Source organism: Triturus cristatus, chromosome 12 (assembly GCF_964204655.1).
Source record: "Triturus cristatus chromosome 12, aTriCri1.1, whole genome shotgun sequence".
Classification (NCBI taxonomy): domain Eukaryota; kingdom Metazoa; phylum Chordata; class Amphibia; order Caudata; family Salamandridae; genus Triturus; species Triturus cristatus.
Window position 1 is genome coordinate 103,186,849 of NC_140595.1, and position 24,777 is coordinate 103,211,625.

Sequence of the window (24,777 nt, forward strand, 5' to 3'; positions counted from 1 at the left end):
GCTCAAATGCAATTGGTCCAGCAGCAGGTGCCTTTCCCTTCCTTTACTCAGAAGTGACTGACACATCCCTACCGGGGCCCGGGTAGGTCATATAGTGGAGATGGGAATCAGAGGACTCTGGTCTCCTACAAAAGCCTGGCTCCACATCAATCTATTGGAGTTGAGGACCATTCACATAGCTCTGAAGGCCTACCTACCATACATCAAGTGGAAGCTTGTTCAGATTCTCATGGAGAACATCACTACCATGTGGTATTGTCACAAGCAGGACAGAGTTGGGTCCTGGGTCTTGTGCCAGGATGTTTTGCACCTCTGAGGTTGGTTGGAGCACCGAGACATTTATCTAATTGTGAACACCTAGCAGGGTCCCTGACTGCCAGAGCAGACGGGCTGAGTAGGTAGCACAAGTGGAGTCTTCATTTCGAGGAGGCAGAGGGCATCTTCAGACTGTGGGGAGAACCTTTGCTAGATCTTTTGGTCACATCCAAGAATGCAAATTGTTAAACGTTTTGTACATTACATTTTCTCTGTGATGACTAGTTAGGAGATGCATTCTGGATGGAATGAAACAGGAGAGAGACACCTACGCTTTCCATCCTCTGCCTCTCCTGCCTCAAGTTCTGTGCAGATCAATTACAACCGAACACAAGTAATCCTAGTGGCTCTCAATTGAGCCAGGGGAGTGTAGTACCTGAAACATTTGGGCATGAGCGTATGTCCTCCGATCAGGACACCGCTTTGTGAGGTTGTTTTGTCGCAGCACAGAGCAGTATCATCTACACCTACATGCATGGAGATTGAAAAGCAGCAACTGACTACCTGTGATCTCTCACTTGAAGTGGTGGATGCCACCAAGTGAACTTCCGCAAAGTACTTCTATGCCAGGCACTGGGATAACTTTGTGGCCTGGTGTGGGGTTTGTAAGACTGATCACTTACAAGCGAACCTGTAAGACGTGCTTTTGTTTATTTTTATCTTTTAACAAAGACTTGGAGTGGGTGCAATTAAACATTGCGTTGGGCCTTTCTACATTTACTGGGTCAACTGTCCTTGTTTAAATCACCTATTGTGATGAGATTTATTCAAGGTTTGACACAAGTTCCTTCCAAAGCTGTTGTGGTGTCTCAGTGGGACCTTAAAAATGTCTTGACATTTCTCAAGTGTACGTCTTTCGGGCTGATGTATAGTTGCTCACTGCATCTCCTGACTCTGAAGACCCTCTTCTTCAATGTGAGTACATCAGGTCGTCATTTCAGTGAACTCCAGGGGATGTCTTATAGAAGGTGCCCTCAGGGTGAAACGGGCATTTGCACCAGCTTTGCGTGCCCCGGGGCACTTTGGCATTATAGAGGGGGTTGCAGACGCTTGTGCGGCCCCTTCTGTAATATCGATAGCGCTGGCGCACATAAAGTGACAGCACTATCTTCAGGGGGCATTCCCTCATTTGCATGGGGGTGTGCCCAATGAAAATGATGGAATCTCTTTGCCTCTGCGCCCGGGCTGAATTACATACGCGGGTGCAGAGGCAAAGAAGCTCTTGGGAGGTGCACTGACAGTGCCCCACCTAAAAGGTGGCACACTATCAGCCTTCTGGAGAGGGAAAGGGGTACTATGGACTCTCTAGACATCCCTTTGCAGGCGGGTGCAGTCATTGACTGCACCCGCCTGCAAGAGGATCTCTATCCCACCTTCAAAGTACAGCCAGGTGCCGCCTGTACTGTGAAATACGGAGCGTCTTGAAAGCAGCCGCTCCATTTTTCACATAAATGTGCTACCCAGAGAACAGCTTGAGTTCACGGGCTGTGCTGGGGGCAGCACATTCCATGAAATAGGGCCAACAATCCCTGTTTGTGCCTGGGATATCTTAAAACAGGTGCATGGGGCACAAACAGGAAAAGTGTGCCCTTTACATAATACGTCCCCAGGTGATTTCAGTGCAACTTCCGTACACCTCGTTTTTTCCAAACAAGTTGATGCTGTGTACTCGGGCAGCATTCTTGCCAAAATGGTCACTTCCATTCACGTTGGGCAGTCCATCACTTTGCCAGCATTCTTTGCTCCTCCTCACCTCGTCCAAAAAGGAGGAGAGGTTGTATCAAGTGGGCTCGAAGGGCACCTTAAGATTTTACATTGATGGTGCCAAGGAACACCATATGAACAATCAGGTTTTTGTGGGGGTGAAAAAAGGGATGGCCATGTAGAAAAGGACCCTTTTGTGGTGGATGGTCCGCTACATGAAGATCGGCTGTGTACTGGCCAAGAAGCAACCCCTAGAAGTTCTGACAGTGCATTCTACCAGAACAAAGGCTGCTACCACTGCATTGGCTCTTAGAGTATCTGTCCTTGACATCTACCAAGGCCACGTCTTGGGCCTCATTGCCTACCTTTACGCAGCAATACTGCCTTCACAGCCAGGTCTGGGGGAAGGCACTTTGCTTGCATTGCTTTGAAAGATTTTTGGTCTGAGTCCACTCCACAGACCCTCCGCCTGGGGAGGTGCTGCTTTGCTATCTATTCTAACATAAGTAATTTTGTGCTTAGAAGGATCCATCAGAATAACAAGTAACTTACCTTTGACAATGCTCTTTCTAGTGGATACTTTATATAACTGCAGATCCCTCAATGCTCTCCCACCAGTGCTGTTCTGTGGAGTGGCTTACTTTTTAACATCTAAAAAGGTCCCAAGTTACAATTCAGCCCACTTGCACCTACAGATGCTGACGCTCCCCATCTAAGGGAATGGAAAATAAAAACAATAAGACACTGATATCTGCACAATAGGGTGGTGCTTAGGTGCGGCTCCTCTCTATCACTTCCAGGGTGGTACGGAGCCAACAATGAACCACATGGCCATATTTCTGCATGTGTGTATCAGGTTTTGGCTTCATTCTTTTGCTGCCTTTCTATTGCCAGACCAGACCTGAAAAGTGGAAGTTTCCAGCATTTCGATACAGTCTATTCAATAAATATTATTTGAGGTTTGATCATTCTACAGTTCGATCCTTCATTTTGAAAAATGCGAAAATCAAATTTTTTATTTCAAGTGGAAAGTCGTTAGTTTTATTTCTAAAAGTCGAAGCAATACGCTAATCTTCAACTTAAGACTTTTTTTTGCTCCTAATGCATGCTCTCTTTTTGTCAGTGTACACCAGTGTTTCAGTTGAGCCACCAATCGTCCATAGTAGATGCAGTTTGCTGCAGTTGACCTGCTCCCACAATTCAATCTATGGATTCCAACTTAATTTGTTAACCATCGATTTTTAAATTCCTTGAAATTTACAGAACATTTTAACATTTTCAGTTTTCCTTTTTCCTTTTTAAGTATGTAAATGTTATACATTTGCTAATAATATTTCATTTTCTAAACATTCAGTGACCCCCTGGGTAGGCTTGGTGGACTTCAGGTTAATAGCTGCTGCCATTCTGTACTCGGTATTGTTTCTGCCTCTTTCAGAGCAACTAAAGCCTATACCCCTGTCAGAAATTCAACTCTTCTTACTGCTAAGAAAGAAAAATGCTTTAGTTGGAAATAGTGGTATGAATTGAATGCATAATGACAAAGGCAGCGATCTTCATAGTAGAAGGCCAAATTATAAGAGTGCTTTTCAACACAAAAATGATTTTCTGGTTGCTTATCTGATAATATCCCACCAAATGGTTTTGTTGATTGTTCATCAAATCGCCTTTTAGGACATAGTAGAGTCTTTCATTTAAAGATGGCAGTCCTTACAGCATCATAATGTAGCTGCTTGGTTGTAAACTAACTATAGTTCTTATCATTACTGCAGTTTGTCTTGATTGCAATTTCTCAGGTTATTGCTAGTTTGCACCCTTGGACATCATTCAAGTTATAAGAACATATTTTATTTGAATGTTATTTATCCAAGAAAGGACTCTATAGCAATATTGCTGCATCCGTCGAATTGTAAAGCATGTTTTCCAACAATTATGCTGTTCACATGTCTTGATGATCACAATTCAGGAGAACTGCTGAGACGAGCAAAACATCCTGTCCTAGGTAGGATTTCCGGGGTCCAGATAAATTGGAGCAAGTCGTGTCTGTTCCCCCTAACGGCCTCCACTGAGCGGTTCGGGTTGGACTACCCCCTCGCCTGGTGCGAGGGGGCTTTCAAATACCTGGGTATACAAATAGAAAAAAATAGGGAGGAGCTCATGCGGGCTAATTATGGCACGTCAATTACCCGCATTGCGGACTACGTTACTCGCTGGATTACCCTGCCCTTGTCCATGGGCGGCAGAGCATCGTTGATTAAAATGATAATACTACCGCAGCTGCTGTATCTGTTTCTGAATATTCCATTCCATCCTGGTGCCTTTTTTTTTAAGCAACTTCGCACCGAGCTCATAAGACTAGTTTGGGGCGGTAAGTCGCCCCGGCTCAAATGGGAAATTCTTGTCAAGCCCTATGATCAGGGCGGTTTTGGGGTCCCCAATTTTGAGCTGTATTATCGGGCAGCCCAGGCGCATTTCGCCTACTACTGGATACGGCAGCCCAGATATATGCCACAGCTCGCAGCTGAGCATTGGCTGGCACACCCAATCCCCATAGAAGGCGCATTGTATATCCCAGTGCTGGGGAGAGATAAAACGCCGTCAACGTTGACTAGCACAGTATCCGCATGGAATCAATTGGCTGCCTCACTGGGGCATGACTTGGTGTACGCACTGCTTCTGCCCCTTGTTTACCACCCAAGTATGCCCCTGCTGCAGGAGGCGGGATTCCGGAAACTGCTTCACACTATCCATGTTGCGACTTGGGGGGACCTGTACCACAATGGCGCATTTCGTTCTATGGAACACCTCTATGAGAGCTTAGACCCCTCTCCGCTTGACGTTTTTTTCTATATCCGGCTTAGACAGGGGATACGGGCGCTCACGCCCAGCTTTCCACAGGAACCCCCGCAGATGGCACCGTTACAGCGCATCCTCACGGACGAAGCCCCAGCTAAATTGGTTTCCAAAATATACGGATCGGTACACTCGCTAATTCCGGCGCCGCAGCTTGCAGCTAGGGAAAAATGGGACAGGGAGTTACCAGCCCCGTTGACGGATAAACAATGGCATTTCTGCTTATTGCAGACGGAGCGCATTTCCTCCAGTAGCCGTTTCCGAATCATACATTACAAATACATTCACAGACTATACCACACTCCTGTCAGGCTTCACTGCTATAAGCTCCGAGACACTGACTGCTGCGATAGATGCCGGGCTCCTGGGGCGGATTTCCTTCACCTGGCCTGGGCCTGCGAAGGAGTGCATCGTTATTGGTGTCAGGTGTTTGAGGCGCTCTCTACAATGATCAACACAGTATTAATGCCCTCCCCTCTTCTAGCCCTGCTGGGGTATGTAGAGCCAATACAGGCGGCACACCGCAAATTCATCGCGCTCGCTTTTTTGCTGGCTAAAAGGAGAGTTGCGTGTCGCTGGGGCAGGGGCAGGGCCCTGAAATTCAAGGACTGGGTGCGGGATCTTACCTATTGCCAAGAACAGAACTGCACGTTCTCGGAGCTTATGCCGCCAACGTCCCGGCCTAGGGACATCTGGGCTCCGCTGAGATGCTATCTTCTGGCGGGGGAGGCTGAGGCGAGCACCTAGGTTACTGCATACAGTCCTTGGGGCGTGGGTCATCGGGGGCTCCGGAGGTATGGGGGCCTGGATCATGGCCGCGGGTCCTCTGCTGGGTATACAATGGAACTTGTAGGCCGCCCCTCGGCTTTGATGGGTGTACTGCTGTTGCTGGAAATGATAAAAGAGCGACCCCCATGATGAGGTCAGCATGATAGTAGCTTCTGTGAATATCCGACTACGGGGGTTGCTGCTATGTCCTGATAAGACTGTTATATTTGCACTGACTGCCATGTCATGTTTGATTCTCCTCACTGCCTCCTCTGTATTTAATTGGCTGAAAAATGTGAACTCTTGATCGTACTATGTCTACAGCTATATGTTCACTATTCAATTGCTAAATAAAGTTAAAAAAAAAACAAAAACAAAAAAAACATCCTGTCCTAATGAAAGACCTGGAGATAGAGTCCATCGAAGACGAAGAGGCTCCTCTGATGCCAACTCACCTGACTGCGCCATTTGAAGAACAGGAAGTAGAGAAGCATCTTGTGAAGGTCCCTCATTGCGAGGCGTTGAAGTCTTTCCAGGCCCCCGAAATTACAGGAGGGTTGGCAGACTCTTCACTTGAATATGGTGAGTCCAGATCACTAGCATGTTGTTACCGGCTCTTTGTCCATGAATGTGCTATTCTGATAGAGACTTCTAACCGTAGATTTCTCACCTTTTGAATATTCCCCAGGCATTAGAATGGATCCAGAAAATATTTATCAGTACACGTGCGCTGGCAGGCGGCGCTGGGGGCTCCGCGTCAATGCCGTTTTGGATATGATGTGTGTGGTTTTGTATTTAGGCACTACTCAAGTGCACTGCCATCAGTTCCTTTTTTCCCCATAAACTGACGGAGATCCGGAGCAACAATCATTGTTGCAGGGATTCTGCACATACCCAGAACTATGCGCTGGAAAACAGGACCTCGGTGTGTAGGGGCTGAGCCTTCCTACCGCCTCAGTACCCAAAATCCCAGAATCGACTAGCTATAGTGTCACATTTGTTCTCCTACACAATCACAAAGCTACAAGTGATTAGACAACCCAGAACACAACACTCCCGACTCTCTCAGGAATCGCGGAAGCAAGACCTACCCTTTCGCACACTCTCTCGTACTTGTCCACAAAAAGAATTGACAGAGTCACTGTTATAGTTCAAAATTTTTATTTTTACTATAGTGCTCTTGTCGGAAGGAGCCTGGGGAGCAGGACTCGGGATCCCTTGTTCATACCAATATCCTGAAAACGCAGGTACGGGACGAGGTCGGACCCTTTAACAATCCAGGAAGCCGGCAGGAGGAGGAGTTAGGAGGCGTGACGCCGGCGCTGTGGACCCTATCCAGGGACGCTGGTGGATTAAAGCAGGAGGAGCTTGGCACAGCCTGAAGAACCGCGGAAGAGCTGAGAAAGGTGGCGGGAAGTGAGAAGACGCCGGATCAGCAGCCCGCTGTGGACCACCCACCTGGCAGTGCACTGGAGGACGCCGCAACACCCAGTGAACCAGGAGAAAGCGTCGGCAGAGTCCGACACCGTGCTACGAGCCGCCATTCTCCGGGGTATGGTGGCTGGAACAGGTACATCAGCTTGTCCTGGGTTTCATTAAAACACCGGAAGGGAACGGGGACACACCAAAGACTCTCTTTTATAAAATCAAGGATGCCGCGGACCGGTGGCTTAAGCCTCTGGACACTACTCGAGAGGAAATAATGGAGAAGATTTACCTCAAGCAATATTTGGAGGCACTACCATATGGGACACAAAGGTGGCTACGCCAACATGCAGGTTTGACACTGGAACATGCAGTAGAAATGGCCACCTCATATGCTAGGGCCCAGAATAGAGGGACTACCAAAGAACCTGAGAAGAATCCAAGGCCCATCCAAATGGGAAAAAATGAAAAAAACCTGTCAAAATGATTATGAGCCTCTAAAACCGCGCTCAGGATGTTCTGATGCTGTTCCTTCTGCTGGCCCTCAATGTTTTGAATGTGGGGAGTGGGGCCACATTACCAAGTTTTGTAGGAAACAAAAAGAAAAAGCGTAAGAAGAACCAATGGATGTAAGCTACCTACCTCAGTCCATCCTATACGCACAGGAAACCGGTCCACTATATTACATGTGAGTTTGAATGATCGTCCCATAACCGCCCTCCTAGACTCCGGTTGCAAACACTCAGTAATATGACACAAACTTGTGTCCCCCTCCTCTTTCCTACCTGGGAAATACGTTAGCATTAGATGTTTGCACGGAGACATTCAGGACTACCCCCTGGCCTGCATTAGACTCCAGAGCCAACAGGGTCTAGATGTTACTGCTGATGTCGGGGTCTTGCCCCACCTCCCTGAACCACTGATCATAGGTATAGACAATCCCTGCTTTCCTGATTTGATGTATGGGACTCTGAGGCATAGTACAGGCTTTCCCCCTCCACAGAACAGTCTCCTGATTTCCGAACCTTGGGCCATAGACACCCACTTTTGGGCAGCCCAGCTTAACAACAGTAGTCTCAGCGCCAAGGATGCCCTTCTACTCCCAAAAAGGGTGAACCCTTTCTTTATTGAGAAGAAGGGACTTCTGTATCTGGTGGGCATGTAAGGCGAACAACCACAATTGCTTGTCCACACGGCTTTCAGGGAACAGGTTCTGTTTTTTGCTCATGCACACCTCCTTGCAGGGCATTGTGGAGTAGAAAGAACGTCACAGTCCGTACTCCGTAGTTTCTTCTGGCCAGGTGTCAATGCACAAGTGCCAAAGTACTGTCAGGAATGTACAATATGTCAGAAGAAGAACCCCTACATCCCACCAGAAGCCCCCTTAAACCCTCTCCCTATAATAGCCAAACCTTTTGACAGAGTGGGTATGGACCTTATAGGGCCGCTCCCAAAGTCCAGCAGGGGTTATCAATATGTCCTCCTGATAGTTGATTATTCAACGAGATATCCCGAAGCCTTGCCCTTACACTCTGCTAACACCACTACCATAGCTCAGAGACTTATAGAGGTGTTCTCCATGATGGGGTTTCCCCGGGGCATAATTACAGACCAGGGAACTCCCTTCATTTCGAGAATTATGAAACAAGTCTGCAAACAACTGAGTATAAGACACATAAAGACATCTGTGTACCATCCCCAGACCGATGGTCTGGTGGAGAGGTACCATGGCAATCTCAAACTAACCCTTAAAAAACTCCTTAAAGGAGATGGAAAGTGGCAAGGCCCTTTTCCAGTGATACGTAAAATAGGTAAAACAACTTACTTATTACCACTCACAGCGACCAAAACACAGATGTATCACATTAATCTTCTCAAGAATTGGCTAGGGCCTCCACCAAAAAAAGCGCATAAGGTCTCCACTGTGGATACCAGGTCTTCCACCATTGAGTCCACCGTAATCAACGACGAGTTGACCCAAGACCACACAAATGGTATTCGTGCCTTGCTCATATCCTTTTAGAATTTGTTTTCTGACCGACCCGGAAGAACACATCTGGCAATGCACTCTATCCCCACTCAAGAGGGTGTAACCATTAAACAACGACCATACCGAGTCCCTGAGGCCTGACGTCAGGCCCTTCAGAAGGAGGTGAACCAAATCCTGGAGTCCGGGATAATAATCCCCTTTCACAGTAATTGGTGCTCACCAATCGTGCTCAGACCAAAACCGGATGGAAGCATCAATTTCTGTATTGACTTCAGAGCGGTGAATCGTATCTCCAAACAGGACGGCTATCCCCTTCCCAGGGTGGACGCACTGATAGAACGACTTGGTGAGGCTCGGTACATCTCTACCATCAACCTCACCAAGGGCTATTGGCAGATCCCCTTGGACCCTAAAGACAAGAAGAATGCGGCTTTTTCCACTCCCAATGGTATTTTTCACTTCATCGTCCTGCCCTTTGGTTTACATGGGGCACCAGCCAGTTTTCAGAGACTGATTGATGCTCTCCCAGCACGGCATTTGGACTACTCATTGGCCTACTTAGATGACATAGTGGTATATAGTAAGACCTGGGACGAACACCTGAGACATCTAGAGGCCATATTTACAGAACTCCAATCTGCACACTTGCATATCAATGCAAAGAAGTCACGTTTTGCCTTCCAGAAGGTTAAATATCTTGGGTATTTGCCTGGGAAGGGCTTAATAGAACCACAAACGGAAAAGGTAAAAGCCATACAGGAAACAACATTCCCCTACCACCAAACGTGACCTCAGGGCCTTTTTGGGTTTGGTTGGTTATTACAGGTGTTTCATTCCTCAGTTTGCAGGTGAAGCGGCTCCTCTAACTGACCTTCTAAAAAAGTCCACCACCTCCTCACAGTTACACTCCCCCACAACCCGTGAGCAAGAGGCCTTCCACACTCTCAAGACAGCCCTGACCACATCACCAGTATTGCAGACTCCCGATTTCCATAAACCATTCATCCTCCAAACAGATGCCTCCGGGGTGGGTATAGGAGCTGTTTTGTCCCAACTTGATAGCGAGGGCCTGGAAAGACCTGTCCTGTACATCAGCCGGACGCTCTTCCCCAGGGAACGGGTCTATCCCACGATAGAAAAGGAGTGTCTGGCAGTGAAATGGGGGAAAGAGAAGTTGAGGTATTACCTTGAAGGCAGGCCCTTTGTGTTATACACTGACCATTCCCCGTTAACCTGGCTACAGAGGAACAAAGGATGTAACGACTGGGTGCTCCGGTGGTTTTTGTCACTGCAACCCTTTCACCGAACAAGGCAATGCGGACTTCCTGTCCCGATTCCCTATTTCCCGCGATCGGGAAAATCCTGGGGGAAGGGTGTGCCGGGAGGAGCCTGGGAAGCAGGAATCGGGACCCCTTGTTCATACCGATATCCTGATAACGCAGGTACGGGACGAGGTCGGTACATTTAACAAACCAGGAAGCCGGCAGGAGGAGGAGTTAGGAGGCGTGACCTTGGCGCTGTGGACCCTATCCGGGGACGCTGGTGGATTGAAGCGGGAGGAGCTCGGCACAGCCTGGAGAACCGCAGAAGAGCTGAGAGAGGTGGTGGGAAGCGAGAAGACGCCAGATCAGCAGCCCACTGTGGACCACCCACCTGGCAGTGCACCGGAGGACGCCGCAACACCCGTGAACCATGAGAAAGCGTCGGCAGAGTCTGACACCGCGCTACGACGCACCACTCTCCAGGAGGAGGGTGGCTGGAACAGGTACGTCAGCGTGTCTTGGGCTTCATTAAAACACCGGGAGGGAATGAGTAGCAGAGCGGGAGGACACCACTGCTTTCTTCACTTGCTTTGGTTTCCACCCCTGTAGCAGGAACGGTGATTCCCCTCACATTCTATCTCACCCACCACCCCCTCAGTTTGACTCTCAGTTGTCGTCCACTGACTCTTTGTTCTTTTCTTTTTGGATCTTCCTTGTCTTCTGGAGCGAACCTGGAACTCAGTGTGGAGCATTGAAGCTGGAACCGCCCTCCCTACTGTTCTGGAACCGGTGAAGCCAAGAAGGATATTCTTTAGCTGGACCTTGTGCTTGCGTTGTTGTGTTTCCTTTTACTTTGGTGGATGGATCATTGGCAATAAAGCCTCCCATTGTGACCTTATTGAGTGTGTATAATTCCTTAAGGGATACCCCCCACCCCGTTTGACCTGACAGCTCTATAATGTAGTATACAAGCCACTACAAGCAGCAAAATGCATAAACCTAAAACAGTTAGCATTGTTGCAATTCCATAGATTATAAAGGGGGATGTAATTGTATACAGACAGTGGATAAAGGACTATGAGGATTAACCACCCTCCCTTTGGCTAGAAGAAGTTTTATTATATAAAAGAAGATCGCTGTGCTTTGTCAGCAGACCCGATACCTTAGTACCTAGATGGTATTTCTACATCATATGAACAGCATAGCTCTTCTCCCTGGAAAGGTCCCTCTCCAAGTGTCTGTTAGAACAACAGGCATCCCCATAATATCAAAGCACGAGTTCCCAGCAATAGCAGCTGTGTAAGCATGTTTTGTCTAGGTGCTAGGGACTGACCAGAACAGAGTAAAAAAGGGGCATTGTTTATCGACCTTGCACACTCTGTGCAGACTAAACTCCACGAACAAGCAGAGAACACAGAAAGCAGACGGTTCTCATGTGAAAGGCACACACAGAGTCTTGCAAAATAAAGTCATGTAGTAACGTGTGCAAAAGCAGCATCATGGCAGCAGAGTTCATGCTAACTTAGCAATGTCGACAATGAGCCTAATGGCCATATGACATCATCTCATTGAGACACTTCCTCAAATATTTTTTCTTAAAAACCAGTATGGTAGCGTATACGTTACCTGCCAAATCTACAGGCTTTAAACCCTGTGGGAATGTTCCAAACAAGTGTCTGTGACAAAGCACCTCAAGACCATGTGCTTGGATAAGATGATAAAAAAAAAAATAAGACACACAATTGATGGACGGAATACAGAACAAATCAAAACATTCACCCCCAGTCAAGAGATCCGGGTTAAATCCATCATTCTTTTGCTCACCATGCCACCCCAGTTTAGACCTGGCCATATGCAAATCTTGACCCTGTGCCCCATGGGAACAGTCCAGCCCGAACTGCCCAGCCAGGTCCTCCCTGGACCGGAAACAAGCACCCTAGGACCGGTTTTGGGGTTTCACCCCTCTTCAGCCAGGATAGCTTGATTCCAGTGGCACAGTGAGCCCTGGACCCACGTCTGGGCATACCTGGCGCACTTAGGGCGAGAAAGCAAAAGACATACAATTGCTGGACGGAATGCAGAACAAATCAAAACATTCACCCCAGTCAAGAGATCCGGGTTAAATCCATCATTCTTTTGCTCACCATGCCACCCCAGTTAATACCTGGCCATATGCAAATCAGTCTTGACCCTGTGCCTCATGGGAACAGTCCAGCCCGAACTACCAAGCCAGGTCCTCCCTGGACCGGAAACAAGCATCCTAGGACCGGTTTTGGGATTTCAACCCTCTTCAGCCAGGATAGCTTGATTCCAGTGGCACAGTGAGCCCAGGACCCACGTCTGGGCATACCTGGCGCACATACGGCGTGAAAGCAAAAGACGCACAATTGATGGACGGAATGCAGAACAAATCAAAACATTCACCCCCAGTCAAGAGATCCGGGTTAAATCCATCATTCTTTTGCTCACCATGTCCCAGGCAGGGCCTGGTCCTGCTCCCAAGGTCACTCCTGTGACAGGTCATCTTCATGATTGAGATCCTTGGGAAAAACCAAGAAGCGCAAGAGATCCAAGCACAACTTGGTCGGCTCCAGCCCCACTTGATTTCTAGAGAAGGCATGAGGTCGTCATTGTGCCTCCTTGTTGCTGTCCTGAATTCACCCTATTTCAGAGTAGATTCTGATCCTTGCTCTTAGGTAACTGGAATTTCTAGGGACATTGGCAACGCTGCAGCAAACCAAGGAATTTGCAAAGCCATGGTGCATTTTGGCACATTATTGGCTCACTGTGATTAACATGTGGGCCCTAAGGAGCCGAGAGGGTTCCCAACCAGGATTCCGCAGACGGATAAACCCACTCTGTCAGTTAGGCCCTTTGTAACTGCTCAGGGCTCTGGCTTGCCTTTAGTACCAGTCCCCTCCATGACACCACTGCCTACGCAGGACCACAACCCCGGCACTGTCCCGACCTCGGTCGAGGCCTCAACCGCTTAACCTATCTTCTTATTCCAACACAGTGCCTCTACCTGCTGGAAAGCCTCATGTCCTTCATGAGTCATTTGGCATTGACTCCGATAAATTGGGGCTATGATGCTGGGGATGAGAGTACAATGCTTTACCCAGAGTATAACTTGTATGAGGATATCCCAGATGGCAGTGGTCTGGATACTTCCTCCGGCACTGGACTAGTTCTCCCCCCTCGCCGGGCCTGCCAAGTATGAAAGTGCCTCCTTTGCTTTGGTTCTGCGTAGGGAAGCAGAAGGTTCTTGATCTTCAACTTCACTCTCAGGAAGATAAAAGCCAATGTTTGTAGGAGGTGCTGCTACCTGGACAGTCAAGTTCTGAGCCCATTAAATGAGGCTATCACTGATCCCCTACTAGGTACTTGAGCCAAACTCTGCTCAGGTCCACCTGTGCATCTCCATATCGCCATACACCATCATCAGGCCATACACCTTTCCTCACCCAATACCTTACTCGTGAGAGCACTGTGGTGCAGTCTTCAGCCATTAGAGTTAACCCACACTCATTTAGCACTACTCCCCATGGCACGGAATTGAATAGGATAGCGGCCTATAGTAAGCATTTTTCTCCTCTATAAGTTTGGCCCTTTGCTCAGTGAAAGCCAGCTGCATGTTAGGCTGCTGCTCTTACACTCTCTGGGATTCCATGGCCCATATGACGTCCATGGTTCAGCCAGAAGCCTGGGACTTTGATTCGCAGACAATGCAAGATGGTTGTAATGCAGCCATGTGCACCATCCGCTGGAAACTGGATATCACTGATTCCTTTGGTTGAGCTATTAGCACCGGTGTGGCCAATCGCAGGCAAGCCTGGATGCGGTTGACCGCCTTTTCAGGGCACATTCAGGCCAGTGTCATAGGCATGACAGTTTACGGCTTCTGAAGTTTAGAGAATAAGCAGACTGGGCCCTGGAGCGGTGCACAGATAGCTGGGCCACAGCTTGACTGACGGTGAACCGCCTGTCACTCTTGCAGCAGGAAGTGCAGGGGCTTTTGATCAAAGGAGCCTTAAAGAGGGAACTGGTGACACCAGTCAGTTGTGGTTGTTGTTTCCACTACTTCCTTCAAGGTCTTCCTCTACCTCGACGACTGGTTCTTGAAGGGGGGTTTGCCCCAGGCAGACATCTACCTCCTTCAGACTACAGCGAATCTCCTGACAACTTAGGTGTGCCTGAGTCACACCTTACTCCTTCGATGAAGCTCTCCTTCATCTGAGCCATGCTGAGCAAGGTGTAGTTTAGTGCCAAGCCTCGAAGAGGAGACGCCAGGACATTTGGGCTATGATCCCAATGTTTAACCTCTGTCCTGTATCACAGTGAGGAGGACTCTGAGCCTGCAGGGACTGATAACCTCCTTCATCTTGCTGGTCAAGCACACCAAATGAGAAATGAAAGGTCTGAAGTCCCTGTAGGCTCAGAACCAGGGGGACCTTTCTGATGTTGTCTAGATTTTGGAGGAGAAAGCAAAAGATTGTGAGTGATGGCTGTGGAACCTTAATTGGGTTGGCAAGAGACCTCTGTACTTTCCCTACCCAGATCCCACAGTGTTGACTGATGCATCGCTTCTGTGATGGGGAGGCCATCTCAGAGAGGCGGAGATTAGAGGCATCTGCTCTCCAGCAGAGGACTAGTTCCATATCAACCTTCTGAAGCTGAAAGTCACGCTCTTGCTCTTGGAAGTCTTACTGCCCTCCATCAAAGGGAAGCCTGTGCTTGCAGACTAAACCACTGCCATGTGGTGAAGGAAGTAACCCCTTTAGGGCCACCAGGGTCGCTAATGACCACCTCTCAGGCTCCTGTGCTAAATGAAGAGTCGGTCAGACTGTAGAGAATAAAAACCCAAACTGTTTATTCATATACACTCAGAGCGGAGCCCCATCTGCCCAGTAGCTAGGAATGCAGCAGGGGGAACTGAAATCGATATGCATAAACAAACATCATTGTGTACGTTTCATAACCAAGTGAAAACACGTTCCCAGTAGAATTTTCCAAGCAGGTGCAGCTAAACAAGGAAATACAGAAAAAATGGTTTCAGCGCTCATATCTTACACAAAGTAACATAATCCAAGGTCGTTCCATCTGGAGCCTGCCACCAGACAAGACTAGATAGCCTCTATCTTGTGAGAAAGGTATGCCCTAATATGAACAGTGCACTCATTACTGAAACAGAACAGAAATGAAGAAATGAAACTCTAAGGGGATGAAAATGGAAATAATAAAATACCTTGAATCGATTAATTCGCAAAATTGATTGCCTATCATTATAGACAGTGTGGGGGGCATCAGCATTTTGATTTTTTTTTAATAAATTTTCCTTGCTTGTGGTCTGATGGAACTCATGGAGAATGTTGTCTCGGGGCTTCTTCATTTTGCCATTTTCTGTCTTTGTCAAGGAGCTCCTTGACTATTTCTGACCATGCAATTGCCTTGGGCAGTTGACCCCTGCAATGTGCAAGTGCTTCTAAATCTTTACTTACAGAGCTCGATATGAAGCACCGTGCAATGAAAACAGAAAACTATTCTGCGTTTGTTAAAAATATTGTGTAGTGCTCCATTCCATTTCACTCCATCAGACATCCCAATCCCTTTAATATAAAACAATATAAAATAGCTAAATTATGGAATTATGTAACACAGCATAGAGACAGCAGAGTGATTTAATGATAGTACACCTAGTTTTTTGCCTTCAATGGTCTCCTCATGGCAGCACATGCCAGACATAACTAAATTAGTAATTTCAACCTCCTTTTTTCTTCTTTTTTTAACCACGATGCATTAACGTAGATTCTATCAGCCTTTTGGGAAGTGTAGAGTTCTTCTCCTACCCTAAATAACCTACCTTTGTTTCTCAGTACCTGTGAAAGCTAAGTGCTGTCAGTTTGTGCTACAGTTCTCACTCAACTTAACTGCATATTTTCACATGTTCCAGCTATTCTATAATTAATGTAAAACACTTAGGGGCAGCAGTACCCTTTGACCGAAAAGCTTAGAAGAAAGTCTTTCTTTATTAAAGTAGTTCCCGAAGTAAAACCGTCCATCACTTTGACAATTTTTAAACAAAATGTTATAAAGCGAAATCATATTGGTGGGTTGAGTGTATATCAGTTATCCACACCATTTGTGACTTGAAAGTATAGTGAAAAAACTATAAAATTGAGGACACATTTAGTTCTCGAAAGTACCTAAAGGGTAAGTCAGTCTTGAGTTGCTCGAGAGCCTTGTTCATGGCAAATACCACTAACCCTGAGACTCCCATTCTTTTTTTTATAATTGTGCAAGCCTAGCTGATAGATTTCATGATTTAAATATGCAAATAAACTTCCCAAATCAGGTTCTAAAAAATGTCTTGTTCATTCTTTGCAATCTCCAGTGACAGTGTTATGCTATCAGAAACTGTGTATCTATTGTGTGTTATTTGTGTATATACTACTTCATGTTCACTTGATCCTGTCTGACAATTCATATCACCTAAACCTCATTTTTATCAAGTATTCATAAGTAGCGTTGGCGTAAAATGGAATAATATCTTTAAAGTGCATTTAAAAGTTGGAGAAAAACTTACATGGTCCATTTTTCTTACAGTTATGATCCCACAGCATTTGATTCTGCGGAACCTTTCACCACACAATGATAGTGACTTTGAGAGGGATTTGAAAATTGCACCTGAGGATGACCTGACCCCCACACCCTCTGTGGTTGGAGGGAAGGGGCACCCATGTGACACTGTGACAGTCCATCAGGATACACGGTTGGAGTCTGGAGATGGGTGTTATCCGGCTGGAGCTTTCACCCAAGGACATTCAGAGAGCAGCTCTGGGAGCGGCATGGCTCCTATAGATACTATAGATTGCCTTAGCTTCAGAGACATGAACATGACCAGTTTGGGAAGGCAGCAGTGCCAGCAACAAGGGAGAATCAACCAGCATCTGGAGTCTGAACCACTGGAAGCACAGGTGCTCTCGGAGGAGCAGTGTTCACATGGACGAGGCAGCATTAAAGTTGTGAGCGAAGGTAACATAAAATTAGGCTTGGTGTTCTTGATACTGGATTTCAAATATTTTAAGCAACAATGATCCACAGTCCGTGGCCCCCATATTAATACCTTCTTGAATAAAATCCTGGAGGGTGTTAGCATCCCCCTTCATGGTTAGCTGCAGAAATAATCCCTATCTATAAGAAGAGAGACAGAACCTCCCCAATAACTACAGACCTGACTGATAACCTCCAAATGTTTTCTGCCATCAGATCCGATCTAGGCTACAAGACTGGCTGGATGAGAGAATGATTCTTTCTCCCTTCCAAGCAGGTTTTCGCCCAAAGGTGAGCACCATTGACCGTGCCTTTCGCTTGAATCTATCTGGACCTTTCTAAAGACCATATTTACATCACTTTTGTGGATCTAAGGGCCATGTTTCACCTGGTCACAAGATGTAGTTTGTGTCTCGCCCTATCCAGATTGGGCATTGATCCTTGCTTGCTGAACATCCTTAAGAGACTACATGAGGGGTCCTATGCACAGGTGAGATGGGGGTTAATGGGGAGCTCGCTGAACGCATACCCACCGCACAAGGAGTGCGTCAGGGGTGCGTCCTCGCCCCAACACTATTCTCCCTTTATATTAATGACCTGGTGGACCACTTGTTAATTTGCATCCGTGACTGCACCAGGATAGGGGGTTGGACAACACCCTTATTATTATTTGCTGATGATTTTCCTTCTCTCTTGAATGCCCATGGTGATGCAGAACCTGTTGAATAGTTTCTCAGAGTACTGCGAATCTAGGGGCATGGAAGTAAATGCTTCCAAAACCAAGATCCTGTCTCTAAACACGTACAAATCCCACAGTAGGGTTTTTTCTATATGTGCGGAGCTAAGCTCCAGCAGGTTAATAACTTTGACTATCTAGGGGTGCGGTTTCACACATCTACTAATTGGAAACCCAATTATTGAAGTCTGAGCTTTCATTGACTCATGGATCGCCCTGTATTACCAAGTGTTACAAACCCACTGCACCAAAACCAGTGTCCGTAGTCGTAGACATTTACAGGGCCAAGGCACAGTCAGTAGCCCTGCATGGAGCTGAACCGTGGGGGATGGAGGACATGCTTACTCGTATGACGGGACACTCTTCCTCCTTTTAAATCTTTGGCCAACTGGATGCTCTGCTATTATGAACTGGAAGACATGATTTGCCTCTATGTATCGGTTTGCTCATTGATTTTAAATATAACTTACATCTGCATGTTTTACTCTGATGTTTTTACATTATTATAAGTTTGCTAAATGAATTCCGATGATTCAATTGATGCTCTACTTATTTGCATTTTAATTATGAATGCTGATTTTAATGTGTTTTATTGCAATATTTTAATTGTCTATTTTATGGGCTTATTCCCAGTGATGACTCCTTTGCTTCTGGATCAAAGATAGTAATGAGGGATACGTTCTCCTTCCAAACTGGTTTTTGCTCTTAAATGTTGCAGATTCATTTTGCTTGGTAGTTGATTTTGGGAGATAGAACAATCTATTTAAGGCGCCCTTATACTGGTATCGTATAATCACACAATCAAAGCTGTTTCTTTGATCAACTTCAGGCTGAGATGACTGCGGCACACTGAAGATGGGGCTGGGAGGTTTTCACATGCTAACTCATCTGATCAGATAGTGAGCTAGAATAATAACAGTCACATTTTGATTTCTTTTGTGTCTAGAGTTTGCTGCTTGATGTTTATTCAAAAAGGCTTACTTTGGCTGGCAGCCATTGTGAAGGGCTTACTCTGCAGAGGGTGGAGTCATCATGTTAACTCCTAGGGTTATCGATTCCATCCATTATAGCCTTAGAGCCCACCGTAGTAGGCTCTACCAGCCATTAAAGGCCGGCTTCAGTGTTGGGGTTTTAACATGGGAGCGGCCCTTTAATGGCTCGTAGAGCCCGCAACGGAGGGCCCTAAGGCTCTTAAAGCATTCTGCCCCTAGAGCGCATGTTCTAATTCGTGAAAGACCTCATAGAGCCCATGGGGGTTGAAATCCCCTCGGGCTCCGACCGGCCTTTGTTCACAGCTGTTGCTGTGAACAAACATTGGAATGTTGATGCTCTGAGCTTCTACCTGTCATTAGAAGTCCAGAGCATGCCATTGTTTTCTATGGAGCGCTCAACATTCCAATGTTCTAAAATGGATTAGAGTTGTAATTAATGATTGATCCCCTCTCATCCAGAGAACTGTTTGGAGCAACTGCACACTGTACAGAGATATAAGCATGTTTGAAAATAGTTCTTGTTTTTGTGATTTTGGGCCTTATGTAGGTAAATTACATTTACCGATTCTAAAATACCGAATTTTACCGATTCGGTATTTTAGAATCGGTAAATGCAATGTAGGTAAAAAAATACCGATTCGGTAAGTGTCGGTATTATAGAATCGGTATTTACCGATTCGGTAATGGTAACCTGTATCTCATTGATTCCTATGGGCCAGGAGGCCCATAGGAATCAATGGGAAGCCAGTTACCATTACCGAATCGGTAAATACCGATTCGGTAATGGGGGGAGCTCAATCAAGGGTGGCAGGGTGTCACATTGACACCCTGTTGCACCCCTGATTCCTGCATGTGTGCACATGTGGCACACATACATGCCCTAAGGGCATGTGTGTCTGCCACATTGCACACATATACGGGCCAAATGATGCATTTACTCAGACATTCGTCATTTACCACCAACTTTCAGTTGGTGGTAAATAACGAATCCCCACACCCACCACACACTCCCCCTACATCTCATTTCTGTATTCGGAATTTACCGAATCGGTAAAATTACCGATTCGGTAATTTTACCGATTCGGTAAATTACCGAATACAGAAATGATCCCCCTACATAACAAAAGCCTAAATACCGGTCGGTAACGGTATATTTACCGAAAATCGGCCGTTACCGACCGGTATTAGGCTACCTACATGAGGCCCTTAGACTCTACTTTACTGGAAATAAAGAAAGTTCTCCAAATGTTTTGCTGACCCTATAGTTTACCTTCTAGCTAAGATTGAAAGCTTGTTCTTGCTGTAACAGCATGGTATATTAAATATATTTCTTGAACACAGTATTTTCTCCAGGATTCATGGCTGTCACCAAATAAACACGCGGCGGGACAGTTGACTGGATGCTTATGCTGTAGACACCCAGGTCTTCTGATGGACTGGTGCAGATGATTCATCAGTTTGCCTGCGTACGCATTTGTCTTTGTAACGTTGATGAGGGACTTGGAGGAGGTTTTTCAGTAATGAGAGCGACAAGTACAACATTTATATCCTTGGACAGAGATGCAGGATCAACTTAGTGAAGAACTGCGGGTGTGATATAGACAGAGTGAAAATCTGTATGCTTCGATTCACCGGAATCGGTGATGACAGGGCAGAAAAGTAAAGTAGTTTCAGGTCAGGGAGCAGATCTGGACAGTGTGATTCTGGACACTTTGCTGATATAATTTGTCTGTTGGATTAAGGATAGATCTGTTCTTAGTTGTGGGCCTTTTGATGGTACTGGTTAAGCGACTGTAGGCACTGACACAAACAAGCCTGTCCATGGGGCATTTAGGGTGTGTTTCCAGGAGGGCCCCTCTATTCTAATTCCTGGCCCTTTTGGCCACTGTGTATATGAGTTCGTCAGGGGACGATCTCTGGGACAAATGGGTGCCGAGCGTCTCTCCATGTTCCTTAAGCTTTGCTACGTCAGTGCAGTTCCTGCTGATCATTAAGATTTGTCCCACTTGAAAATGGTTCCTAAAGGCCCTTGGATGGAAGCTGTCATAGCACAAGAGGGAGTTGCCTGTCCTCTGTTTTCTGTACAGTTCTGAGCAAATTCCTCACTCCTTCAGGTACAGATGACGGTCGAGGAAGGGAAGTGATGTTTTACTGGGTTTAAACACGCTCGGAGCAGCTTAAGTTACACACACACATAGACACACATAACAGGTACAGCACAGGCAGCAGCAGTGCCCTCTCCCTTACACCGACAGGTAGCAGCGGGGCCCTTATCCTTTAATGCGCCAGATGGTTGCAGCAAATTAAATTAGCCAAACTTTACTCACAAGTACAGATTGTAGAGCACAGATGCAGCGGTAAACACTCCCCTCTATACAGTGAATGGGATCATTGCTTGCACTGGCAGCCCGTGTCTCCCTTTACACATAGGATGGGTAAAAGTCAGGCGGCAGCAGTGCAGGAACACACAGCACAGCCATTGCTCCATTCATCCATCCACCCAAGCACAGCACAATAGGAGTGAAGTGCATGACCACCGCTCATGAAAAATAAAACATTAAAATGTAAATGCCTTACTGACTTTCTGAGACACACATGACCCACCAGCTGATGCCCACAGCAAGACCTGCACAGTCGGGAGTAAGGAATATGAAAGGCAGATTCCTTGGTGTGATGTTGAAGATGGCAGACAAGCATTGCAAGTGATTCAGACAAATGCCCTAGTGTCGCATTAGTTGTTGATGGAAGTGGCGCCCCTTTCATTATTTGGCCGCATGAAATACCATCGGAAATATCTTCCTATTGGTGAAGCTTTTAAGTTATAATTTAACCATCTTCTGTATTGTGTGCACCTCTTTTTTTATTACAGGAGAAAGTTCGATTTATATTGAAATCCATGGTGCAGTAATGTAATAGGGCTGTAGGCAATCCTATTTAACTTCACAAATAGGGTGTTTTTGGGCTTTGGGTTTCTGTTTTTTTTCTGTAAAAACGTTCCATCTTGGCAAATCATTGAAAATTGGCTACTAACAATCTTTTAGGTGATTACAATTTCATGTATCTGATCCCTTTCTTAATCTTTTTTTCTATTTGTCTCTTTTCTTCTCACTTTTTTCATATTGTCTCTTCTTCTCTGCACACCCACAAACCCCCTTCCCTTTTCCTTTGTGGTGTTTTCTGCACAGCTGAGATGGTGGGCAATAATACCATCATACCATTGCCAGACAGCCACCAATCAGAAACCGAACTGAAGAATGTGGGAGGCGGAGCTAACTTAGCTGGTAATCACATTCTCATTTTCTGGTCACGAGAGTTGGAAATGATGCGAGGTAGTCTGTGCGAACAAAACGAAGGTCAGAGCTAGAACTACCTTATCCTGCTTTTGGTTTAGTGGAGTGAATGAAACTGAATGTAAACACAGTGGAAGAAACCTATTATGAATACTGTATCCATATGAACATTAGCAGCGTGACTCACCTAACACACATAGACTCAATGTCACTTCACATTATGCAACTAGCGGGTTTCCATCAGTGGATCCCACAGCATTAAAGTATGACTTGCTCTTGCTTGGAGGTATTGACACAAACAGTGTGTGTATCCTTCAGGAAGAATTTATTTTCCTTCATTTAATATTTGTGTGTAAGTTCTGCAGTAAAAACACGAACCAGAGGGCTTAAATATGAAGGAGAGTGATGGTGTTTAAACCATCTTCTGGAATATTTCTTTTGAGTTTACACTTTTGGGATGTTTATTTCCTCAACTATCTTACTCGGCAAGCACCATGACTATTGTCTTCAGTATCACCAAAAGATTTCCCAATATGTAGAGCGATTGAATACTCATTAAGTGCATGCGGAGCTGGGGCTCGATTATGTCTGACGTGATCTCCTTAAGCCCGCTCCGGTGTTGGATTAAGATCTGGAGCAGGGTGGAGCTGAAGCTAAGCCGGTTGATCCTCGAGGACTGTCTGTCGCTGGACCGGGCAACTAGTATACCTTGGATTGCTTATGTTAAGGCATCCTTTTTTATCTCTAGGCAGGGCCGATACCTTTATGAATCGGATTCCATTCTCTGCCCACGATTTGGGCAATGTTAAAAGATTATTCCTTGAATGCTCCTGATCAGATAAAAAAGGTTTAGAACTTCAGAAGCCATTGGTGAGGGGCCACATTCTTAAAAAAACGGTGCAAGGGATGGAACATACTTGGGCCTGGTTCGCTCACAGCACAGTAGGTTTTTATTGGTCAGGTTTAGGTTTAATCAAGTGCACCATTTTTTGGCTTCCCCGTGTGGGTGGGTACGGCCTGAGGTAAGGGCTCCCTGCGGTTGTGACAGTGTGTCTTTGCAGGACCTGCTCCATTTTATAATGTTTTGCTCCTATTTCAGCTGGCCTAGGAAGCGTTTCTTAATCCCTTTGCTGAAATCACTGCAGTTTAAACAAGTCAGGCCTGCCTTGTACCTTCAGACGCTCCCTACGGAGCATGTGACCTTTACTGTTTTATCTTTTTTACAAGCTGTCTGGGCGTCCAGGAAAACGAGACCGGATTAATTGTTTTATATTGTTAGACCTGGCACCATTGGCGTGAGTCTCCCTTCCATTTATTTCCACTGTGCCTCCTCTGTTTTTCTGGTGATAAATGCTCTGGGCGCTGCCCACTGCCATTCAGTGCCGCAGCGCGGATGCTCCCTGTATAAAGATGACATATGAATTGGTGTATCCCTGATCGGCTTATTTGGTCTACCTGTTAGTCCCTAGTAATGTGGCCTGTGTGTGCCCAGGGCTGGTAACCCAAATGCTGCTATTGGGCCTGCAGCGCTGATTTGCGCCACCCACAGAAGCAGCTTGTAAAGTGTGTCTCAGACCTGCCACTGCAGTGTCTGTGTGCAGTCTAGAACTGCCATCTTGGCTGTGAAGTGCACCCACTTCCCAGCCCCTGAACCTTCCCTTGGCATCATGTAAGCCACCCCTATGGTAGGGTGCATTGTATGTGTAAGGTAGGACATGCTCTGATGTGTGTAGCATGTCCTGGTAGTGAATTACACCCAATTTCGTTTTTCACTACTGTATGGCTACCTGTTCTCCATAGGCCGGAATGGGAGGTTTGGCTATTACATTCTATAGTCCTAACTGACCCATAGAACATGGTAGAAAAAAGAATTTAGTATGCCTGAGCTCAGAATATTAAAATACATCTTTTAGTGAGGTTTATTTTTATATTCTGTGTTTGAAAATACCACTTTTAGAAAGTAGGTACTTTCTTGCCTAAGCCTTCCAGTGTGCTCTGCTGTTATGTGTATTGGCTGTCTGGTTTTGGAGGGACAGGGCAGGCTGAGTCAGACCTGGGTTGAATAGAGAGATCTGCCTTGGAGTGAGGGGAGGGGTAGCTCCTGCACTTGAATAGGGCTGTGCCTGGCAAGGTGAATGCTGGCTCCACCTCCCACTGTGCGTCTGAGGGCAGACCCCCTCTTTCTGAAAGGAAGGATGCAGCCTGGTAAACAAAGTGTTCCAGGGCTGGGCAGCACTGGGTTCAGTGACTTGTAGCTTCTGAGAACAAAGACTTTTGGGGTATAAATATCTGTGCTGAAACCCCTACAATTTGTATTGCCCATGGATCTCAAGACCAACCTCTGTCCGTGGAACTGCAGAAAGCTGCAGGAGAGGACTGTCCTGGTGTTGTGTGC

The 24,777-nt window shown here is 46.4% G+C and overlaps 1 protein-coding gene across 1 annotated transcript in view; it reads left to right on the forward strand.

Moving 5' to 3' along the window:
* The window catches only part of LOC146772749 (rho guanine nucleotide exchange factor 11-like), a 276,718-nt gene that overhangs the window by 232,882 nt on the left and 19,059 nt on the right, over positions 1–24,777 (forward strand). Inside the window, 4 exon segments of the mRNA XM_085637027.1 lie at positions 3,962–4,006; positions 6,022–6,219; positions 16,918–17,346; positions 22,278–22,373. Coding sequence (XP_085493153.1) covers positions 3,962–4,006; positions 6,022–6,219; positions 16,918–17,346; positions 22,278–22,373 — 768 coding nt within the window.